At 43.1% G+C, this 17559-nt stretch overlaps 2 protein-coding genes across 5 annotated transcripts; one reads left to right on the top strand and one right to left on the bottom strand.

Annotated features, from left to right (window-relative positions):
- Positions 1-250: 250 nt before the first annotated feature.
- On the bottom strand, positions 251-14043 carry rsf1a (remodeling and spacing factor 1a). Of its 2 annotated transcripts, none has more exons than XM_035386285.1 (16): positions 13867-14043; positions 11737-11828; positions 11368-11460; positions 11017-11222; positions 10747-10892; positions 8609-10428; positions 8229-8453; positions 7574-7678; positions 7085-7164; positions 6481-6595; positions 5737-5840; positions 5581-5648; positions 5179-5389; positions 4719-4969; positions 4139-4321; positions 251-3995 (listed from the first exon to the last, which is right to left on the bottom strand). In XM_035386285.1, the coding sequence occupies exons 1-16, from the start codon at positions 14018-14020 to the stop codon at positions 3340-3342; spliced, it is 4509 nt and encodes a 1502-aa protein (XP_035242176.1). In that variant the 5' UTR covers positions 14021-14043; the 3' UTR covers positions 251-3339. The 2 variants fall into 2 exon arrangements, with proteins under 2 accessions (XP_035242176.1, XP_035242177.1); XM_035386286.1 differs by having other exon boundaries at positions 6541-6595.
- aamdc (adipogenesis associated, Mth938 domain containing) lies at positions 14018-17537 on the top strand. 3 transcript variants are annotated; one of them, XM_035386292.1, is made up of 4 exons: positions 14018-14156; positions 15628-15784; positions 16556-16651; positions 17160-17537. In XM_035386292.1, exons 2-4 carry the CDS (start codon positions 15653-15655, stop codon positions 17298-17300), a joined length of 369 nt encoding a protein of 122 aa, XP_035242183.1. In that variant the 5' UTR covers positions 14018-14156; positions 15628-15652; the 3' UTR covers positions 17301-17537. The 3 variants fall into 3 exon arrangements, with proteins under 3 accessions (XP_035242183.1, XP_035242180.1, XP_035242181.1); XM_035386289.1 differs by lacking the exon at positions 14018-14156 and adding an exon at positions 14163-14408; XM_035386290.1 differs by lacking the exon at positions 14018-14156 and adding an exon at positions 14733-14869.
- Positions 17538-17559: the final 22 nt, after the last annotated feature.

Genomic DNA, 17559 nt, shown 5'->3' with positions numbered 1-17559 from the left:
ACCCACAGCACCAAGGCATTGGCACTTCTCAAGGTTTATTGTGTGGACGACATGTGACGATTACACAATAAAGCCGCAAACTTATTGTAATTTGACGCTACCAAGATGTTCGACAAAGAACAATACTCCACAACACAACACCAAATGTAATTCTATTGCATAGTATAATCATGAAAATACTTTCCATAAATTATGTTAAACCTACATGGTTCATAAAGCATTTTGCATCTAATAATTTCAGCGCAAGAAAGGTTTTTAAAGCCTTTTTATTATGACAAATGTACAAGTTCTGTATCCATAAGAAAGAAATTACAGCAGGTTTAATAATAAAAGGCTTTGAAATGGGAACACAGACTATAGGCCTAAAGCTAAGGTCCACATTTGAAGGCCTGTGTTTTACACCTGTTAGCACTACACACACGAAAACATTGGCACTGACTTTTTTCTTTCATGTTTTTTCATTTTTTTTAACAAATATACTGATTTAAACAACACATCATGTTGTTTAAAATTCAAAAAGCACAGGATGAAGTAACAAAATGCTTGAATGAACAGGCCAAAAGTATGAAGAGTGGTAAAGCAGTAGTTTGCATATTACCTGCAAATCCAGACTAATTAGCATGGATTATGGAATAGTGTGCACACACTACATGTGAGATGAGCAATATTTGTATTTTTACTCAAGTAAACCACTGTTGTATTCACTCCAAATGTATATGCTAATAATATAACATTATTTTTTTACAAGACTATTTGTATAAAAGCAGCCACTTCTGACATGATTTAGTCACTCCTACTTCATATCACACTCTCTCCAAGTGTCTCTGCATGTATTAAGATTTACTCTATCAATACATGCTGTATAACTTTGTTGTAACTTACTTTTTCCTATCTACAGTGCAATAACAAGGGATGAAAGACACTGTTAAATACAAGATAGGTAGAGGTTATAGGATTTTTAACCTTGCAAATTCTCAAGCAAAAATACATTTACTGCTTGCAGGAAGATGTTGAGCAACATGCCAAGACACTGTTTAAAATTACAAAAGTTGTGCCAATATGACAACTTACTACAAAATTATAAAGAGTTGCCGTTGTAAAGAAATGCTTATATACTTTTTTCCATTTTTAAAAAAGTTACTAATATGTTACAGCATAAACTACAAATATACACACAATGTAGAGATAGATGTTTTATTTTTCTGTTTTTGCTTTGCCAAATTAAAGGGTTTAATTTTGAGACTGTACACTTTAACCAATTGATGTGCTGCTGATGTATCAGGAATCTCCCTCAAGCTAAGACTTAAACTCACCAACAGACCATTACTTCCCAAAGGTTTGCAGGCTACAAAGATCTTTATACAATGACCAAGGCTTTAATTTAGACTCCATCTCTCCCACAGGGTTCAGAAAAACTATGACTGAAGGAACACGGAGATAGAGTAGTGTTTACAAGAACATTCCAAAAAACACTGTACAACCAACATGAGAAACTGGGAAAATACACAACACAAAGGAACCTTGAAATGTATATAACCAAAGGCAAGTTACCATCAAAGCTTCCAAGACAACCATTCCAGCCAGTTACATGTAATTACGTCCAATTTCGTCCCCCGGTTACCATCAGCCAAGCATTTTTGTGGCATGTTGGTCCTTGTAATTAACACATTTTAAAAGCCAACACTAAATTACCTGGTAAAATCCTGATTATTGCATAAAATAACTATTCTGACATGAAACATCATTTTCCCTGGTCCTTCAGGGTACAACATCCGTAAAAACAGCCCCCAATTTTAATCTATTCTTGTGCCACCAGCAGCTAGCTAGAATAATTGTATACTGTCAGCTCCAACACAAAATACACTGAACGTGAGGTGGTTCTTACACCAACAATTGGAGAAAAAAACAAAGTTAAATTATATTCTTCTTCACCATGTTTTACCGCAGAATGATTGAAAATGAAACAGTTTTGGCAGAGTGTAAACAAAAAGGAAAAAAGAAAATAAAAATAGTAAAAAAAAATAGTTCAATAAGATTATACATTCAAATCATAACAGAAAGCAAAGGGGCAAGAAAATCATGGTGAATTTATTCAAAGCCATTAAAAGACAGTCTGTACTAAATGCCGATGTGTCCATGAGTATGAGTAGTTAGATAAAAGTAAATAAAGACTTCACAAAGGAAGTCATTCATGAGGTTGACTGGGATGTCAGAACAATTCAACATTTAAAAAAAAGAAGAAACAGCTGCATCCACCGACACTCCTTAAATTCACACATGCACACACACACACAGACATAATTTTCTCTCTCAAGTAGTAAAAGGTGATGTGTCGGATAAAATACTGGCAAACACACATGGAACTGTCCACTAAGTAAATGAAGCAAAAAATGTGAAACTTGGCAAGAGTCAAGCTACCTTAGTAAGTAATTACATTGGTGTGATAAGTTTGCCGTTAAAAGGGAACTTTTCAGATTGTGAAAACTGACAGGGAGAAGATGGTCTTTGCCTGGCCTTCAATGAGAGAAATTCCAAAAATTAATATTGTTTGAATGGACACTTTGTTAGAACAGACAGGTAGTGTACGTAGTAGTGGACATCTGATCATACCGAATACACTATATTAAAAGGTTTAGTTTCATGGTTAAGCTAGCCATGAAAGTGACTAAAGACTAAGTTTAATGGTGTTGAGACTGATGCGAAAATTTACCTTTTGGATTTGACATAAATTCAGGATGAGGAAGAGAGCACATGGAAATCATCGTTTCTCACTGAGAAAACGCTTCGTTTGTCCTCTGACATTGATCCCGGGAAACTCTACATGTCTAGCTGAGAAAGGAATGCATTTTTACCTGTCCCCCCAATAAAGGTCTCCCATTTCTTCGCAGAGGTGAGGAGTTTCTTTTCATATAAAATATACAAATCTTACAGTAGTGGAACAAAAATAACACAACAACTTTTCTATTACGTACAAGGACCGACAAACAAGCAGAGGACATACAACATAGGGTGCCTATGATTCCATATTAACTTTTTAAAAAAAAAAGAAAAGTGACCTAAAATGGGTCTCTCAAGTGCTGTTGTACACAGAACAGAGGTTGTGTGTCCACTGGCGGACACTTCTGCTCTTCTTCTGTGGTGTGTCAGTGTCTGGGTGTGCAGAGGAGAGGATGTTAACACCGCATGCGAGCAGTGCAGGCCCTCCAGTAGTCGCTGCCGTCAGGGACGCCCATCACGGTTAAGTCCAGTTCACTTCCAGGAGGAGATAAGGGAATGGGTCAGAGCAGTAGGGGTGGGTTGTTGGCAAAACACATTAAATGATCACAGAACCGCGACGCCCTACAACTGTTCGCTGTTACATACGTAGTCCACGAGGTCGGTCACCCCTAAGAGGTCGTCCTCGTCTTCGTCCTGCGCAGCCGTCTCCTGGGGGACCACGCCGTTGGGAGCCAGGGTGGCGGGGGCGCCGGGGGCACCCGTGGCCGGTGACGGCCCGCTGTCCTTGGGTGCCACGGCCGCGCCGTGCTTGGGGACGAGGGGCCCGGGGCCCTTGGGCTGGCTCTGTCCGTTGGTGGGGGGAATCCCCGCCAGGCCGTAGTCCAGCGAGCTCCCCCCTTTCCCCAGAGCCTCGTCTTCATCGTCGCTGGTGATCCTGTTGGGTCTCTTTGCAGCCCCGCCCTCCTCCCCTGCCTCCGGCCTTTTCCTCTTCTTGTCTTCCTCCTTTTCCTCCTCCTCCTCCTCCTCCTCCTCCTCATCCTCGTCCGTCTCAATGCGGTTCAACCTCTTGCGGACGGGCCGCTCCTCTTCCTCAGATTCCTCGTCCTCCTCGTCTTCGTCATCGTCATCCGTGGAGCGTCTCCGTCGCTTCAGGGCCAGCCGCTTGCGCTGTCTCCTGGAGTCTTCCTCCGAGGAATTGCCTCTCTTCACCCTCTTCTTCCTATTCTTACCATCCTCCTCCTCTTCCTCACCACTGGAGTCTTTGGAACAAACGCTCCCTAAAATGCAAAAGGACCATGTCAGGACCCAAACAGAAGCCAAAAGACACTGGGAGTTCACACGATAAGGAGCCATTTTACACACGTGCAGAGAGAGAGAGAGAGAGTCTGGACACACGGGCGGGTCCGAACGGCAAACTGACCGTCGCTGTCGGAGCTGGAGAGGCGCCGTGGGTGGGGCCGCTGCTTGTGGCGGTGGGCGGCGCTTTGCGAGCGCTCGCTGTCGGAGGTCTCGCAGTAGTTGACCTGCTTCTTCTGGCTCCGGCGGGAACGCCTCCGCCGCATGTCCAGGTCGCTGTCGCTGAAGTCGCTGGAGCCCTCAGACACTGCGCACCCCATCAGCGCACACAGGTTTGCAGTGCGTAACCAGGGAGACACAGCAGGGCCAAAAGCCCATCAGTCAGTTTTAAATCAGGTACATACTTAAGCAGTACATTACATTACATTTATTTGGTTATCCAAAGCGACGTACAAAAGTGCATTTCCTGGTCGGTAGGTTGACGATTATAAATTTAACTACTAATAACCTATAAAGCAGCATGTTCTAAACTTGAGATGCCTTACCAAAGCACACAGCATTTCATACACATGTGCTCATAGAACAGGAGGGAAATCTCCTGCATGGAATATAAATCCAGATATTCCATTCATTTGAATAGTCAGCCTAGTCAAATGTAAATGTAAGGTTCTACACAGGCTTGTGACATGTCTGCTCATTCCTACCCATCTCCTCTTCTTCCTCCTCATCATCAGTCTCTTCTTCTTCTTCTTCGTCGTCTGAGTAAGCTCTTCGTCGCCTCGGCGGTCTCCGCACACTCTTCTTCTGCCTGTTCCTGGCGCGGTTCTTCGTCCGGGAGGAGCGGTAGCGCGTGCCGCCGCCCGAGCTGCCGAAGTCGCTGTCGTCCATGGAGCGAGCGTCGCCGTCGCCATCGCTGTCCCCCTGGCCCGAAACCACAAACTCCTCCTCCTCCGTGCTGCATGGACACGGGCAGCCAGGACACAGAGAGAGAGGGACAGAGAAACAGAGCGAGTGAAACACTACGATCTGACTCTGTCAAGAGAAATGAGGAAACGGCCCAAAACCAGCAAATGGTTCCTGTGCGCCGCGGCGAGACCGTGAGGCGAGACGCGGAGGTGAGCGCGAGAAGACGGAACCCAAGGCGACCCGGCGCAGGGGCCCCACCTGCTGCTGAGGCGGAACTCGTCCTCGCTCTCCTCCTCCTCCACGGTGCTGTCGCTGTCCAGGTCGTTGAGGCGTCTCCGTTTCTTCCTGCGCGGGGCGGGCGCGGCCTTGGCGGGCCGGCGGTTCTCCTTGCCCTCCTCCTGCAGGATGGTGGAGATGTCCTTCCCTCGGTGTCCCGTGATGTTGGCCATGTCTTTACCGCGGCCAGCGCCTGAACATTACAGCACTTCAAACCTGCATTCTGGGCCATCTCTACCATCTTTTGTAGGCCTATTCAATAAAATACTGTACTTTCCCATTCACTATAACATGAAGAAAATATCCCATTATCAGACCAAGCATAGAAAAGTGTATTGTGTAATATTTCATATTGGGTTTCCTCTTTAATAATGGCCCACATACCTCCTCCCTCTGCTTCCTTAATGTCCTCCTCGATCGCCTCATCAATAGCTTCGTCAAACTCATCAAACCTATTGGGAAGACAGCATGCAGGGTTGGGTGGGGTCTCATAAGGATGGTGAAGCGCAGCACATTGTAAGCCATGCTTCCCTCACTCACCTGTAACTTATACATTTCCGCGCTCTCGTGGACCTCCGACCCAGATTCCTGCTTTTCTTGACATCTTTCTTCTTTTCCTGCTTTTCCTCTTCCACTTCTGCCTCCTGTGGAGCAAGAAGGTGATGCCGTTAATGGACAGCATTAATGGAGAAGCAGTCACTGAAGAGGAAATCTGACCAATTTCACATGAAACACCTGAGAAGCCCGCTATCAATTTTACTTTTGAGACTTAAAGCAATTTAAATAACATTTTCATGGGAGTAAATAATATGGTACAGCATTTGGAATGATCAGCAAATAAACAAGAGGAAAATAATAACGTAAGTTATTTCCTTCCCTCCATTATATTATAAGAATGGCACAACAATTGATGTGACACAGACCTTGAACCAGCATGGAAAATTAACAACAGACATGCACGTATACCTCTGAAAACATGCAGACTACCAATACCTTACAGAAAAATACATCTATGCAAATAAAATATACAACATTAATCAATAAAATTATCCTTAACTTCAAGTGTTTACTTAAAATGAATGTCCAAAATCATCCCACATTTTAGTAAAGAACAAAGGAGGGGGAAAAGGAAACCAGCAAAAATCATTCATCCATCAACCAAGAGTGAAAAAAGAACAGATGTCTACACGTCAGAGTTGTTTGTGAAAAGGTTAGTGTCCAAGCCCCTTTGAAACCCAGAAAGAGCGTTCAGAGGCTTAAATCTCACAGGGTAAAGGCACTGACCTGAGCACTGCGTTGACTAACCGTGTTACGGCCATTAGATTCCAAGTCCTCTGTACTTACGGGAGCCGGGATGATGTTTTCCACACTGATCCCCACGTACACCAAGCGTTCCCGCCTGGTGACACAGTGAGGAGAGACAGGGAGGGGAAAACACTTCCATAACCATCAAATGGCACCAAAGCTTACAATACCATATTCCAAACTGAGGATTAAAGACAGGAATATGGTATGTGGTACGCTAATAAATCAATTTTATTAACCTTTCGAAGTGCCAAGACTATTAACTACTAAAGCAGGTGTCACTTTACAGCGCATTTCTCCAATCTTGAAGTCAAGCAGGAAATAAGAACTCATTTGTGAATAATGGTAGAACAGTGGTAACCAATCCTGTTCCTGCAGATCTACTCTCCAGTAGGTTTTCACTCCAACCCTAACAAAGCACCCCTCATTCAACAGCTAGCAATTTTTGTTGAACTGCTAATTAGAGGAATCACGTGTGCTAAATTGTGGTTGAAATGATAACCTACAGGATGGTAGATCTGCAGGAGCAGGGTTGGTCACCACTACGGTAGAAGAACAAAAAAAGAAGGGTGAGTGACATCACCTTCGTTCTGCGCGCTCCCTCTTCTTCAGAACCACGTCCAGGTTCTGCAGCTGCTCCTCCAGCTTCTCACACAGCAGTTTCTGCAGGGAAAGAGGGAGCCAATCAAGTTCTGATAATACGCACACGTGATTCCTGCAGCTATGTATCCACCTATTGGTGGGTATCTCAGAGCTCCATGGAACCTTCTCTTCTCAGTAAGTATTGTGATTTAACATCGACCATTTATATTCCATGTTAACGTCTCTTCCAAAATGGGTATTTGCTTTGATCAAAATCAGTTCCATAATTTTTAAGAACTGATTTCACTGTACTTTTTTCTGTGTTTTTTCTGTGCACATTGGATATTTCCCTTCTTACATCCATTTTACACAAAATGGACAAGTATTCAAATTTCAAGACGGCTACATAATGAATAAATAGGAATCAGTGTATGGCTCTCCCCTCCAGGCAGGTGCGGGATGGTGCAGCCCTAAGAGAAGGAACACTCACGTGCTGGCAAGGTGGGCAGAACCATTCCCCATCCGGGATGACCATGAGGGGGGGCCTCAGACAGGCCGTGTGGTAGCCGCTGTCACAGGAATCGCAGAGCAGGATCTACAGGAGGAAAAGCGGGGTACAACACGATCATACACAGCATACACCATTAGATCACACCGGTGCTTCATGTTCTAGCTTCACATTTGCAGTGAGCACTTTGGCGTATGAAACTAGCAATCCACATACAGGGACCACAGAAAACCTGACCTATAACCCAGGATTCTACACAGATTAAATGACTAAAACATAATCTAGCCCATGGAAGACTGGAAAATCTGTGAAGACAGTTTAATTTTATCTGAGAGTCTGAACATAAAGTCTTTCAACAGCTAATTATTTTAAAATATGAGATCAAAATAATCACTAGCACTCCAACAGCTGTTATGCAATATCCTGACAAATACAATGAGTCATTTCCTTAAGTGTTGTCTGATTGCTATTTCCAGATAATATTTAAAACTTAACTGAAGAACACATTTGCAGATAACAGACAACTAACGTGTCACATCACTTTAAAATAGTCTTACAACAGCAAGACGACCATAGATATTCACCAAAACAGATCCTACAGATTTGAGTACTAGAATAAAAGATCAAGGTAATGCACCAGTTCAGGATGGTTTGGGAGGCCACAGTGTTTGCAGGGGTCATCATTAGGTGTGGAATCCGAGTCTGACTCCGAGTCTGACTCCTGCCTGTCCTTGGGCTTTTCCACCTTGTAATCTTCGTCGCTGTCATCATCCTCACTATCTTCATCATCATCATCACTGGAGCCCTTCGTTTTTCGCCACCGGCGAGTGTTCGACCACCGGGCTCGACGTCGCCGTTTTCCCTAGAGCAACAAATGACAAATTGACAAACCACCACACATCACCAAAGGCCTAAAGCATCTCAGAGCTTGCAGCTGATGTGCTGCCATTTATAATAATTTAACAAAACCCACACCACATCCAATTATGAACAGAAAGCTGAAATGTTTCAGGGCACCTTTGATTTGGTCTGTCCATCAGGGTCAGCCTTTCTTGAGTTTTCCCGTGATTTCTTTGAAGACTTTTCTTCCTCTTCTTCATCATCCTCCTCCTCATCTTCAAGCACTGAGGCCAACTGCTTCTTCTCCAGTTTCATGTCCTGGATCTCTGCCAACTTGGGAGTGGGCCGGCATATCCTGGGTGACCTCCTCAGGGACCTCCCATCAGCCACATCAGCCCCTGTGTCCGGCCCCTTCTCCTCTCCCTGGAGCATCGTTTTCCTCTTGTGGGAGGGGATTTTGATCTTGAGACGGATGCCCTCCGTTTGAATTTCTGAGGACACCTCTTCGCCCTCCTCGGCTACTGCGGCTTCCTCTTGGCAGCTGGGCTTCTCAGCGTCTTGCTCGCCGCCCTGCTCCTCTTCACCTGTGGCCACTTTGTCCAGGTCATCTTCTTTTTCCTTGTTTTTGGCTTTGCTTTTTTTATGTTTCTTCTCAAGCCCCCTTTTCTCTTTCTTGTCCTCCTTCTCTACCGCTTTATCTGAAATTTCAGTATTTCCACTCTCCTCTCTAAGAGTGGATTCCCGTTCCATGGTTTTATTCTCTTGGTCTGCTGTGATCTTCTGAACCTTGACCTTCTCAGGAGGTGAGACATCTACCTCAACCTTCCTGTCAGAAGCCTCCTCAGACCTGGCTTTTTCAGGATGGCTGGATTCTGCAACACTGGTCTCTTCCTTGGACTTATCCCCATCCTTCTCCTTCTCCATGCCAGAGATCCCTTCCTTCTTTTCTCCTAGGGCTTCCTGATTAGGCTTCTCTTTGGACTCCGATACATTCAAGGATGCTGAAATCTCCATGGGCTCTTCTTGCCTTCCTTCCTGCTGGATGGACACCTCAACAGGAGAGGACTTCTCTGTCTCTTTAGAAGCTCCTCTTGTTGTCCTGTTGTCTGAGGTAGCAATGGCATCACCTGCAGACAAAGTTCCTTTTTCCTTTATGGGGATGGTTTTCTCTTCAACAGGTTGCTTAAATTTCTCTGTCTCACTTAATTTCTCTGGTACTGCAGACATCAATGTCTCCACTTTGCGGGTTTCAACTATCACACTGCCCCCTGCTGGACCATTCTCTTCCTTGCAGACAGCACTGACTTGTGACTCTTCATTATTAGCCTGCTTGCTGTTTGGCTTCTCCGATCTGGTGTCCAAGAGTATTTCTTTAGCAGGTTGGACCTCCCCATTGATTAAGTCACCCTTTGGCTCTTTCTCCAAGGCCCCTAAGGTGGAGCAAGGAGGTCCCTTGCTCTCCTCTTCTGCTTTTGCCACCTCCTCCTTAAGCAGCTCTTTGGTGGGAGTGATAGATGGGTTACGGACAATGATACTCCCCCCATTGTCAAAGTCCTCACTCAGTTTGAGCTCCCTCTTTTTCAGGGGGATTTTAGCCTGCTGGTCATTCTTCAATGCTCGCTCCACTTCCTCTGAGGTCTTCTCCTTTGTTTCCTCATGGGTGTCCATCTTTGCTGGGAACTCTGGCACAGCTGAACTCAGGGTTGTGTCTTTGGGTTCCTCCTTAATGATAGCAGTGATAGTACTGACCCTGTTGTCAATGAAGGGTTTTACCTCTGGCCTCTCCATCTTGCAGGTTGACTCTACTTTCTCCTTGTTATTGGTGGGCCCCTGCTTGACCTCCTGTGCTGCATCAGATTTTTCGTCCTTTCTGGAGGCCTTTTGTTCACTTCCTGCCACAGGGGAGATGGAACGAATGCCACACTCTTCAGGCTTTTTTTCTTCATCCTCTGAGGTTTCATTCGTTTTTTCTGTTTTTTTCAGATTCTCTGTTTCTCCTGCGGAGACAAATACAAATGTATTTCACACTTTCCGCCCTGTTAAAACCTTAACTGATAATGGCTGAACCAACCTCGGAATACTGCTGCACTATTTGAAACATAGAGCAGACGGGAGACACTAATATAGTGCCACATGCTATTCTTCACTTTGGTTATAGATGCTCAAAACCTTTTCCATTCCACATTCGATAAAACTTTTATACAGCAATGATACTTAAGTATAAAAAGATAAAACATTGTTGGTTCAAGTGTCATAGTACTCCTTGGTTTTGAACTCACGACCCTATGATAAAATGTCCAGAAGCATGACCATACGTTCTCCCCCATCCTTCTTATTCTCCTCGTCCTCTGGGCTTGGACTGGTACTGCCAGATCCCTCCTGTGCTTCCTTCTTGGTCAAGAGAGCTGGGTCGATCTGGGCCTTAAGCAGCTCCAGGGTTTCTGCTAGGTCATTTCGAGTTCTGAGAAGAAGGACATGATATTCATGTTCTAATGACTATATCAAATTATTCTTAACCCTCTTTATAGTTATGGGCCCATGATCCTAATAAATTATCAACACTACTGCCCCATCAGTTCATGTACCTGACGATGCACTTCCAGGATGATCCATCGAGGTCATCCTGCTCCTCCACGTAGACTCGTACATTGTGATCCTGGTCCAACTGGAACCAGTACATGAGGCCATCCTTGTCCCGGCCAATTGGCTGCAGACGCATTTTATCAGGATCCTCCTCATTTATTGCTGTCTTGAACTTAATGTTGTCATCAAACTGGCACTCACACAAGTACTTGAGAAGAGAGGAAAAGAAACCAAAGGAAACTTATTTCAATATGAACTTTGGAAATGGGATGCTGTGAGACTGTTTAAAACAGTAAAAAGTAACAGAGAGCATATACAATGACCGGGAAAGGGTGTACGTTTTCTGGACATACTTTGAGGATTCCTGTCTTGCACTCTACTGTCATCTCCCTGTATCCCTTCTTCTCAAGCTCCCAGGCCCAAGTGCTGTTGAACTCTTGACACACCTGGAGGGTACAAACACACACTTTCAATCACATATGCACCAGTTCTTAAAACCACATGAACAAAACTCAATCACTGCATGAGACATAAGATTAAAATGATCAGCCATGTGTATATGCACAGTGGTGGCTCATCCTTCTAGGAATTTCCTCAAAATAGAAGCACGATGCAGTTATTTTAACAATAAGACTATATGTCTTAGCAGTACCATTATTTTAAAAAATAGCACTCAAAGTAGAATCATGATAGAACCATCTACCACTAGAGGTCCAGCTCACCTTGATTAGATATTTCTCCCATCTTTCTGCAGATACAGACTTCCCAATTTTCCTCATTAACTTCACATGAAGCTCCACCAAGGGCTTAGGGACTGAGGGATAGGGATACAGAAGGGGTGAGAAATGCATGGCCCCAATTCAGATCAGAAGTATTCAAAACTGTGTTAAAGAAAAGTGTACCCCAAAGAATCCAACTTATTAAATTATTATTAAATTATGGACATGATACTTTAATAAGAGTTAGATGCGAAAAACAGTTCAGTCAAATGTTTACTTAATCCCTTTAAAATTTCCTGACCAAAAAAATAAATAAACCAGGGCATGAAAACAGTGAGATACTTTACTTTAAAATAAAAAATGACTGGAACAAGTCCTCACATGGCTGTTAGTGTCACAAGTGTCATTAAACTTAAGTGTGCTTCACTAATTTTGTTCAACAAGTTAGATGCGCTCGTTATAGTTCCATCTCATCTGCTTCAAAATTTTAAACTTGCATTACTCAAACTAATTTTGATCTATTTACAGTGATATTATATGCAAATACTGAGCAGCATAAATATCTGTTAGTTGTATGTCCCTTTATGAATTATCCAATTCAACTTAAATCAAAAGAACATTGACTGATTCCTAAGATTTGAGGGGCTAACTATAAAGTAGACTTCTTTTGAGTGCCATGGACATATTACTATATCATGCTATTATTATAGGAGCTGAAAAAAAAATATTTACAACCAGATGTCTAACACCTCATTATTTTTATAATTTGAACATCTGCTCATCATTTGTGGTCCAGTGTTTAGCCATTTAAACCTTCCTCGAACACAATTACACCATTTACATTTTTAATATCAACTATAGATATTATGTAGGACTGTAACTTGACCGTCAGACCTAATTCAACTCGGATAACATTCTGCTTATTCCAAACATGAATGAAGTAGCTGTGATTGCAAAGCATCACATTGATTTGCCCCATGAATGTTATATTAATAGCACATCCGTACAATCTATCAAAGAAAGAAGTACAGCCAAATTTAGTCATAGCTAAATTATATTTTAAAGAAGTAAATGTGGTAGATCAAGTAATGGGAGAATGTAAACTCACTGCACAAGCCACGTCCCAACTGAATTGTATAACGTCACAGTATCAGCAAGCTAACTAGCTGAACCGGGGGGAATGTCATACAGCATGTGGTTATCAAGCTAACTGAATGGCTGTGAAACCACATATTTCAGAAATACGGCTAGCTAGCAACCTTTTTGCAATTCTATACTCTTGATCAACGTAAAATGGGTACATAAATACAAACATCCACCCCACAGGAGTATTTTCGGAGGTTGGACACAATGCGATTAAATGACAGCTTGAACAGCAAGCTAGCTACGCCACAAATGCACCGCTTCTCTTTTGAACACTGCGCAACAAATGAAGGAGTCAGAAGCTGATATTAGTAAATTAGTAAACAGATTTACTAACTGAATGTTTAATAAACACGTGTTTATGGCGAGTAAAAAACGTTTGTTTTCCGCGTGACTAGTTTGAATGGAGTGAATATCGGAACATAATCGCAGAGACCCCATTCACAGGAAGTTTAGACTGCTGCGTTGTGCGCCTGCGCGGTGGTGTCAGCGACCCACTATGCCAAAAAAATATTAACTGCAAATATCATCAGCGCGTATTGGGAGCCGTTGATCTTAATGATTACTGTAAAACAAATGGTAAAAAGTCAGGAAACGGTTAAACGAAATGAGAGCGTAACTCAAATCTCAGCTCCAATTTTCTTTTCCTTTTGTGCCTGATAAAGTACAATTTAATCAATGATGAGAAGGCAAAGCAAGCCAGGCAAGAATGTCAACCCTGACACAGTATCAACACAAATAAGAAATCGTGCGGCCTTTTGTTGATAAGAAACTGTTATGAAAGCACAAATAGTCGTTTCCCATTGTCCACATACTCCAGGCTTAACCAGAAAGACCAATTAGCCGAGGGAAGAAACGAAGTTAAACGCTCTACAGCCACACAATAACACAACAACCAATGTCTACTGTGCACAACCAACAACACAAGCAGTGATGATGGAGAGAGCCTTTTCTCCTCGTACATCGCAGCTTCTTTAATTCAAACCTTACCTACGGAACTCTCCTGTAGATATCTCTCCATTTGCGGAAACGTCAACTCTGGCAGGTCCAGTGCGGCTCCATACCGCTCCAGAAAAGAACAGACAACGGCGTAGCTTGGGCACAAACCGGGGGAAGGACCCGCCGCTGCCGCCGGAGCAGCCATTTTTTCCAACGGGGGAGCAGGAGGAGACTCAGCTCGGAGGACCGAGGACTGCCCAGAATCCACAGCGCCAGTATAGCCTCATTAACGTGTAGGGGACTCGGAAAACAGAGCCGCCTGTGGCCCAGAGGTCTTTGCGGTAAAGTTAAATCACTAGCCAATGTAAACAAACGAGTAGCGATGTTGCTAGGGCCCTGTTTTGTAACAAACTTTAGCTTAATAAAGTAATGTTGTCATACGTCAAAGACGGGTTACATTCGGTTTTCTTTTCTTGCAATCACATTTATAAGACGGACTAAGCTGAATCTGTCAACATCTGTGTCTGCCTAGCTAACTAATGACGTTAATGTTACTCTCCTTCGATGATGTATCATCAAGCCTTGATTCAAGGGTAACGGAGTTAGCAACAGGGAGTATCAACATACTAACAGCCAACTACTTCAGAGAAATTACAAATATGTAGCAAGAACGCTAGATGAGGCGTTATCTCGAAAATGTCTTGTTAGCTTCACCTAGCAAGCTAGCTTGGCTACGCAGCATGTTAGCTAACGACAATACAGCATGCTCGATATTTGTATTTGCTCAACGCTGATGCAACGTCCCTGAATTTTATTAGCAAAATGTGTGTATCCTGTGGCTTGAATTAGTCTAAAGTCAAACTGTCTAACTAGTTATCTTAATTAATAGCTTGCAGTTCTTGTGAGTGGGGGTGTGGCGCAGTGGAGAGGCGTGTATGGTGGGAGTGTCTGACTTGCACGTCTGTCTTGATGTCATCTAGCTAGTAAGACGATCCAGTTACGTAGCTAACGGAACAAGAGAACTTACTTCAGTAACGGGGCGCACCTTCCTCAGGTCTGTTTTGATTTTATGTTCAGAATAACGTAATGGCACCATGCGTTATCAAGCTAGGAGCTTCGCATTTTAATGTTGCACATGGGAGGTAGATAGCTAACTTTAGTTTAAGGAGCTCTGCTGCTGACGCAAAGCGTCCTGGCTAGCAAATGGTAACTGACAAGCCGTTGCTGGATACTTTTACATACCCGATAGAACATATCTAGAACATATTCAGTAACTTATGGTCTGACAGCTCTTTACCCAGCTCTAACAAAATAGGTGAATGCTTCACTGTCAATGGGACACCGATCGTGAAAATAGATTGTTTGCTCTACCTTTGCGTCGTTTATCACGAAGGTACCAATTAACCATAGTCATCAGCGTAGGTTTAATTTCGACTTCGAGGGAGACAAACTGCTGGACCACCAAGTCTCACGTAGTCAAACTTCAAGTCTCACAATCATACAACACATTACGACAACTTATCTCCCTGTCTCGACCAGAACCTACGCGTCTGCATTAAGTGCATTGCAGAAGTATTTGCACAGTTTCCACATTGCGTTACCTTAAAGCTTTGGCTCTGTACATCTGAAAAATGTATTCCCCTTTTAGTGTTACGATTTCAGGGTCTGATGCGAAAAATGATCCACTGTGCAAGTCTTTGATAATTCCTGAAATACACTGCATTATTTAGCTACATACAATAAAGTTCTCTTGAATTGGCCCTTGAACATTTTCTCATCTATACTATGGTGTTTTATCTTCCAATATTCTAGATTTGGTGTAAATCCATTCAGCCCAATGACCTCTCCAGAAATTGCATCCTTGTCCTGGGGACACATGAAGGTGAAGGGTTGCTCATCATCCTACAAGGACTGCAAAGTTTGGCCTGGAGGCAGTCGCACCTGGGACTGGAGAGAAACTGGCACTGATGTGAGTCACTGTAGGGCCCTGTTAGTCAAATCACGGCCCCCAATGACAGAGAACTGTTGGTTTTCCACCCTCCCTTTACCTGAAGACAGTCTGGCCAATCAGTAGTACTAATTGTTCAGTTAATTACCTGGGCGAAAGAAAACCAGGGAGTGACAAAATCTGTGACAAATAAATGTCACTCCAACCCTAATAAAGTACACCTCACTCAACAGCTAGAGATCTCCGCCAGCTGCTAATTAGTAGAATCAGGTGTGCCAAATTAGGGTTGAAATGAAATTTACAGGACAGTAGATTTTCAGGAAAAGGGCTGAGCAGCCCTGCTTTAGGAAATTAACCATTTCGGATTAACACTGGAGCAGTGTTTAAAGGACTGGCCCAGATAACAATCTGGCCCACAAACACAAGGGAACACTACTGGGAACATTATGCTATGCTGTAGCGCAGTTATGTATCGTGCTGTTAACTTACAGACATCCCTATTGGGACTGACTTTAAGTAACCAATAATTTAGGACACATGACCATGCATGTATGTACAGATACTGTACACTGTAGGTCTCATAAGTAATTATGATTGATTGAACTCGCTGCTTAGTTGCCTGTGTTCCAGGGTAACATGAAGAACTGTAACCTGCCATATATCAAATTAAAAGTCGAGAAATGCAACCAATCAGCTACATACTCATTCAGCACCCAGGCTGTAACTCAAATTGCTTTGAATTGGTTCTATTCATGAAGCCCTCTGTAACATACATCTGGATGTTCCCCTCAGCATCATCCTGGAGTGCAGCCAGCTGACCTGGAGGAAGTCTTGAGGAAGGGGGTGAACACACTGGTGATTGGGAGGGGGATGAGCGAAGCCTTACAGGTACAAGTGACGGGCAACACAACCATCACACAGCCCCAATTAAGATGCAGCCCCTTATCCAGTCCTTATCTAAGGATGCCTTTCTTTCACCTGTATTAATGCATCACATCTGGCTTTTTGTATTGCCACCACACTAGTACAATGAACACCTCTGAACACATCTGGCATTTAGTTGCACATCATAGTGAAGTGAGCATATGGTCAGTTCTGTAAAATAATTGTGGCACTGCTTCCATCAAAATGCTTTTTTTCTGTACCATACAATATAGAGTTATAGTAATTTGTTGATGAAAATGAAAATAATTTGGCAAGATTTTTTTTATTTAAGAAAATTAAATGCTGAATACCACAGTGCCGAGCCTTTTAATTTTATAAGTGCCCAAATCGTAGTAGGTACCCTGGAATATTTTGCTAACCAGCAGCATATATTTCAAGAGTTCATATTTTATATTCAATAAATATGAAAATATTTAAATAAATATTTCCTGTGATATGCTCTCCTGTGCAGGTTCCCCCTTCCACCCTGGAATATGTGAAGAAGCAGGGTGTGGATGTGAAGGTGTTTCAGACAGAGAAGGCTGTTAAGGAGTACAATGCCCTGGTTGAACAGGGAGTAAAGGTGGGAGGCGTCTTCCACTCTACATGCTGATGATGTCATCAACAGCGGGACAGCCATAATTCTCAGTAAAGCTAGCCACCGTATTTCACAGTTGCTCTTCTGCTGGTTTTATCATGATGATGACAAGTCCAAGGGACAAAAAGAGATGTACAAGATGTAAACTAAGTAACTACCCAGAACCTTTTTGGAACTTTTTGTTTCTGTCATTGCCAATAAAACCAATAAAGTCTGTTATGACAGCTTGCAATTAACACTACAATGTTTAAATTGTGCTTCTGGTTCCCTTTTT

The sequence above is a fragment of the Anguilla anguilla genome, chromosome 12 (assembly GCF_013347855.1).
Source record: "Anguilla anguilla isolate fAngAng1 chromosome 12, fAngAng1.pri, whole genome shotgun sequence".
NCBI lineage: Eukaryota > Metazoa > Chordata > Actinopteri > Anguilliformes > Anguillidae > Anguilla > Anguilla anguilla.
This window is presented reverse-complemented; position numbering and strand designations above follow the sequence as displayed.

Bases quoted from the DNA above. Each gene is read 5' to 3' on its own strand.
- rsf1a (XM_035386285.1), bottom strand. From the start codon at position 14,020: ATGGCTGCTCCGGCGGCAGCGGCGGGTCCTTCCCCCGGTTTGTGCCCA. The intron at 11,223-11,367 runs GTATGTCCAGAA...TCTCTTCTCAAG, and splicing joins GCAAGACAGGAATCCTCAAA to TACTTGTGTGAGTGCCAGTT. The intron at 6,596-7,084 runs GTGATGTCACTC...CTGTGTCACCAG, and splicing joins AGGGAGCGCGCAGAACGAAG to GCGGGAACGCTTGGTGTACG.
- aamdc (XM_035386289.1), top strand. From the start codon at position 14,380: ATGATGTATCATCAAGCCTTGATTCAAGG. The intron at 14,409-15,627 runs GTAACGGAGTTA...CCAATATTCTAG, and splicing joins CATCAAGCCTTGATTCAAGG to ATTTGGTGTAAATCCATTCA. The intron at 15,785-16,555 runs GTGAGTCACTGT...TGTTCCCCTCAG, and splicing joins GGAGAGAAACTGGCACTGAT to CATCATCCTGGAGTGCAGCC.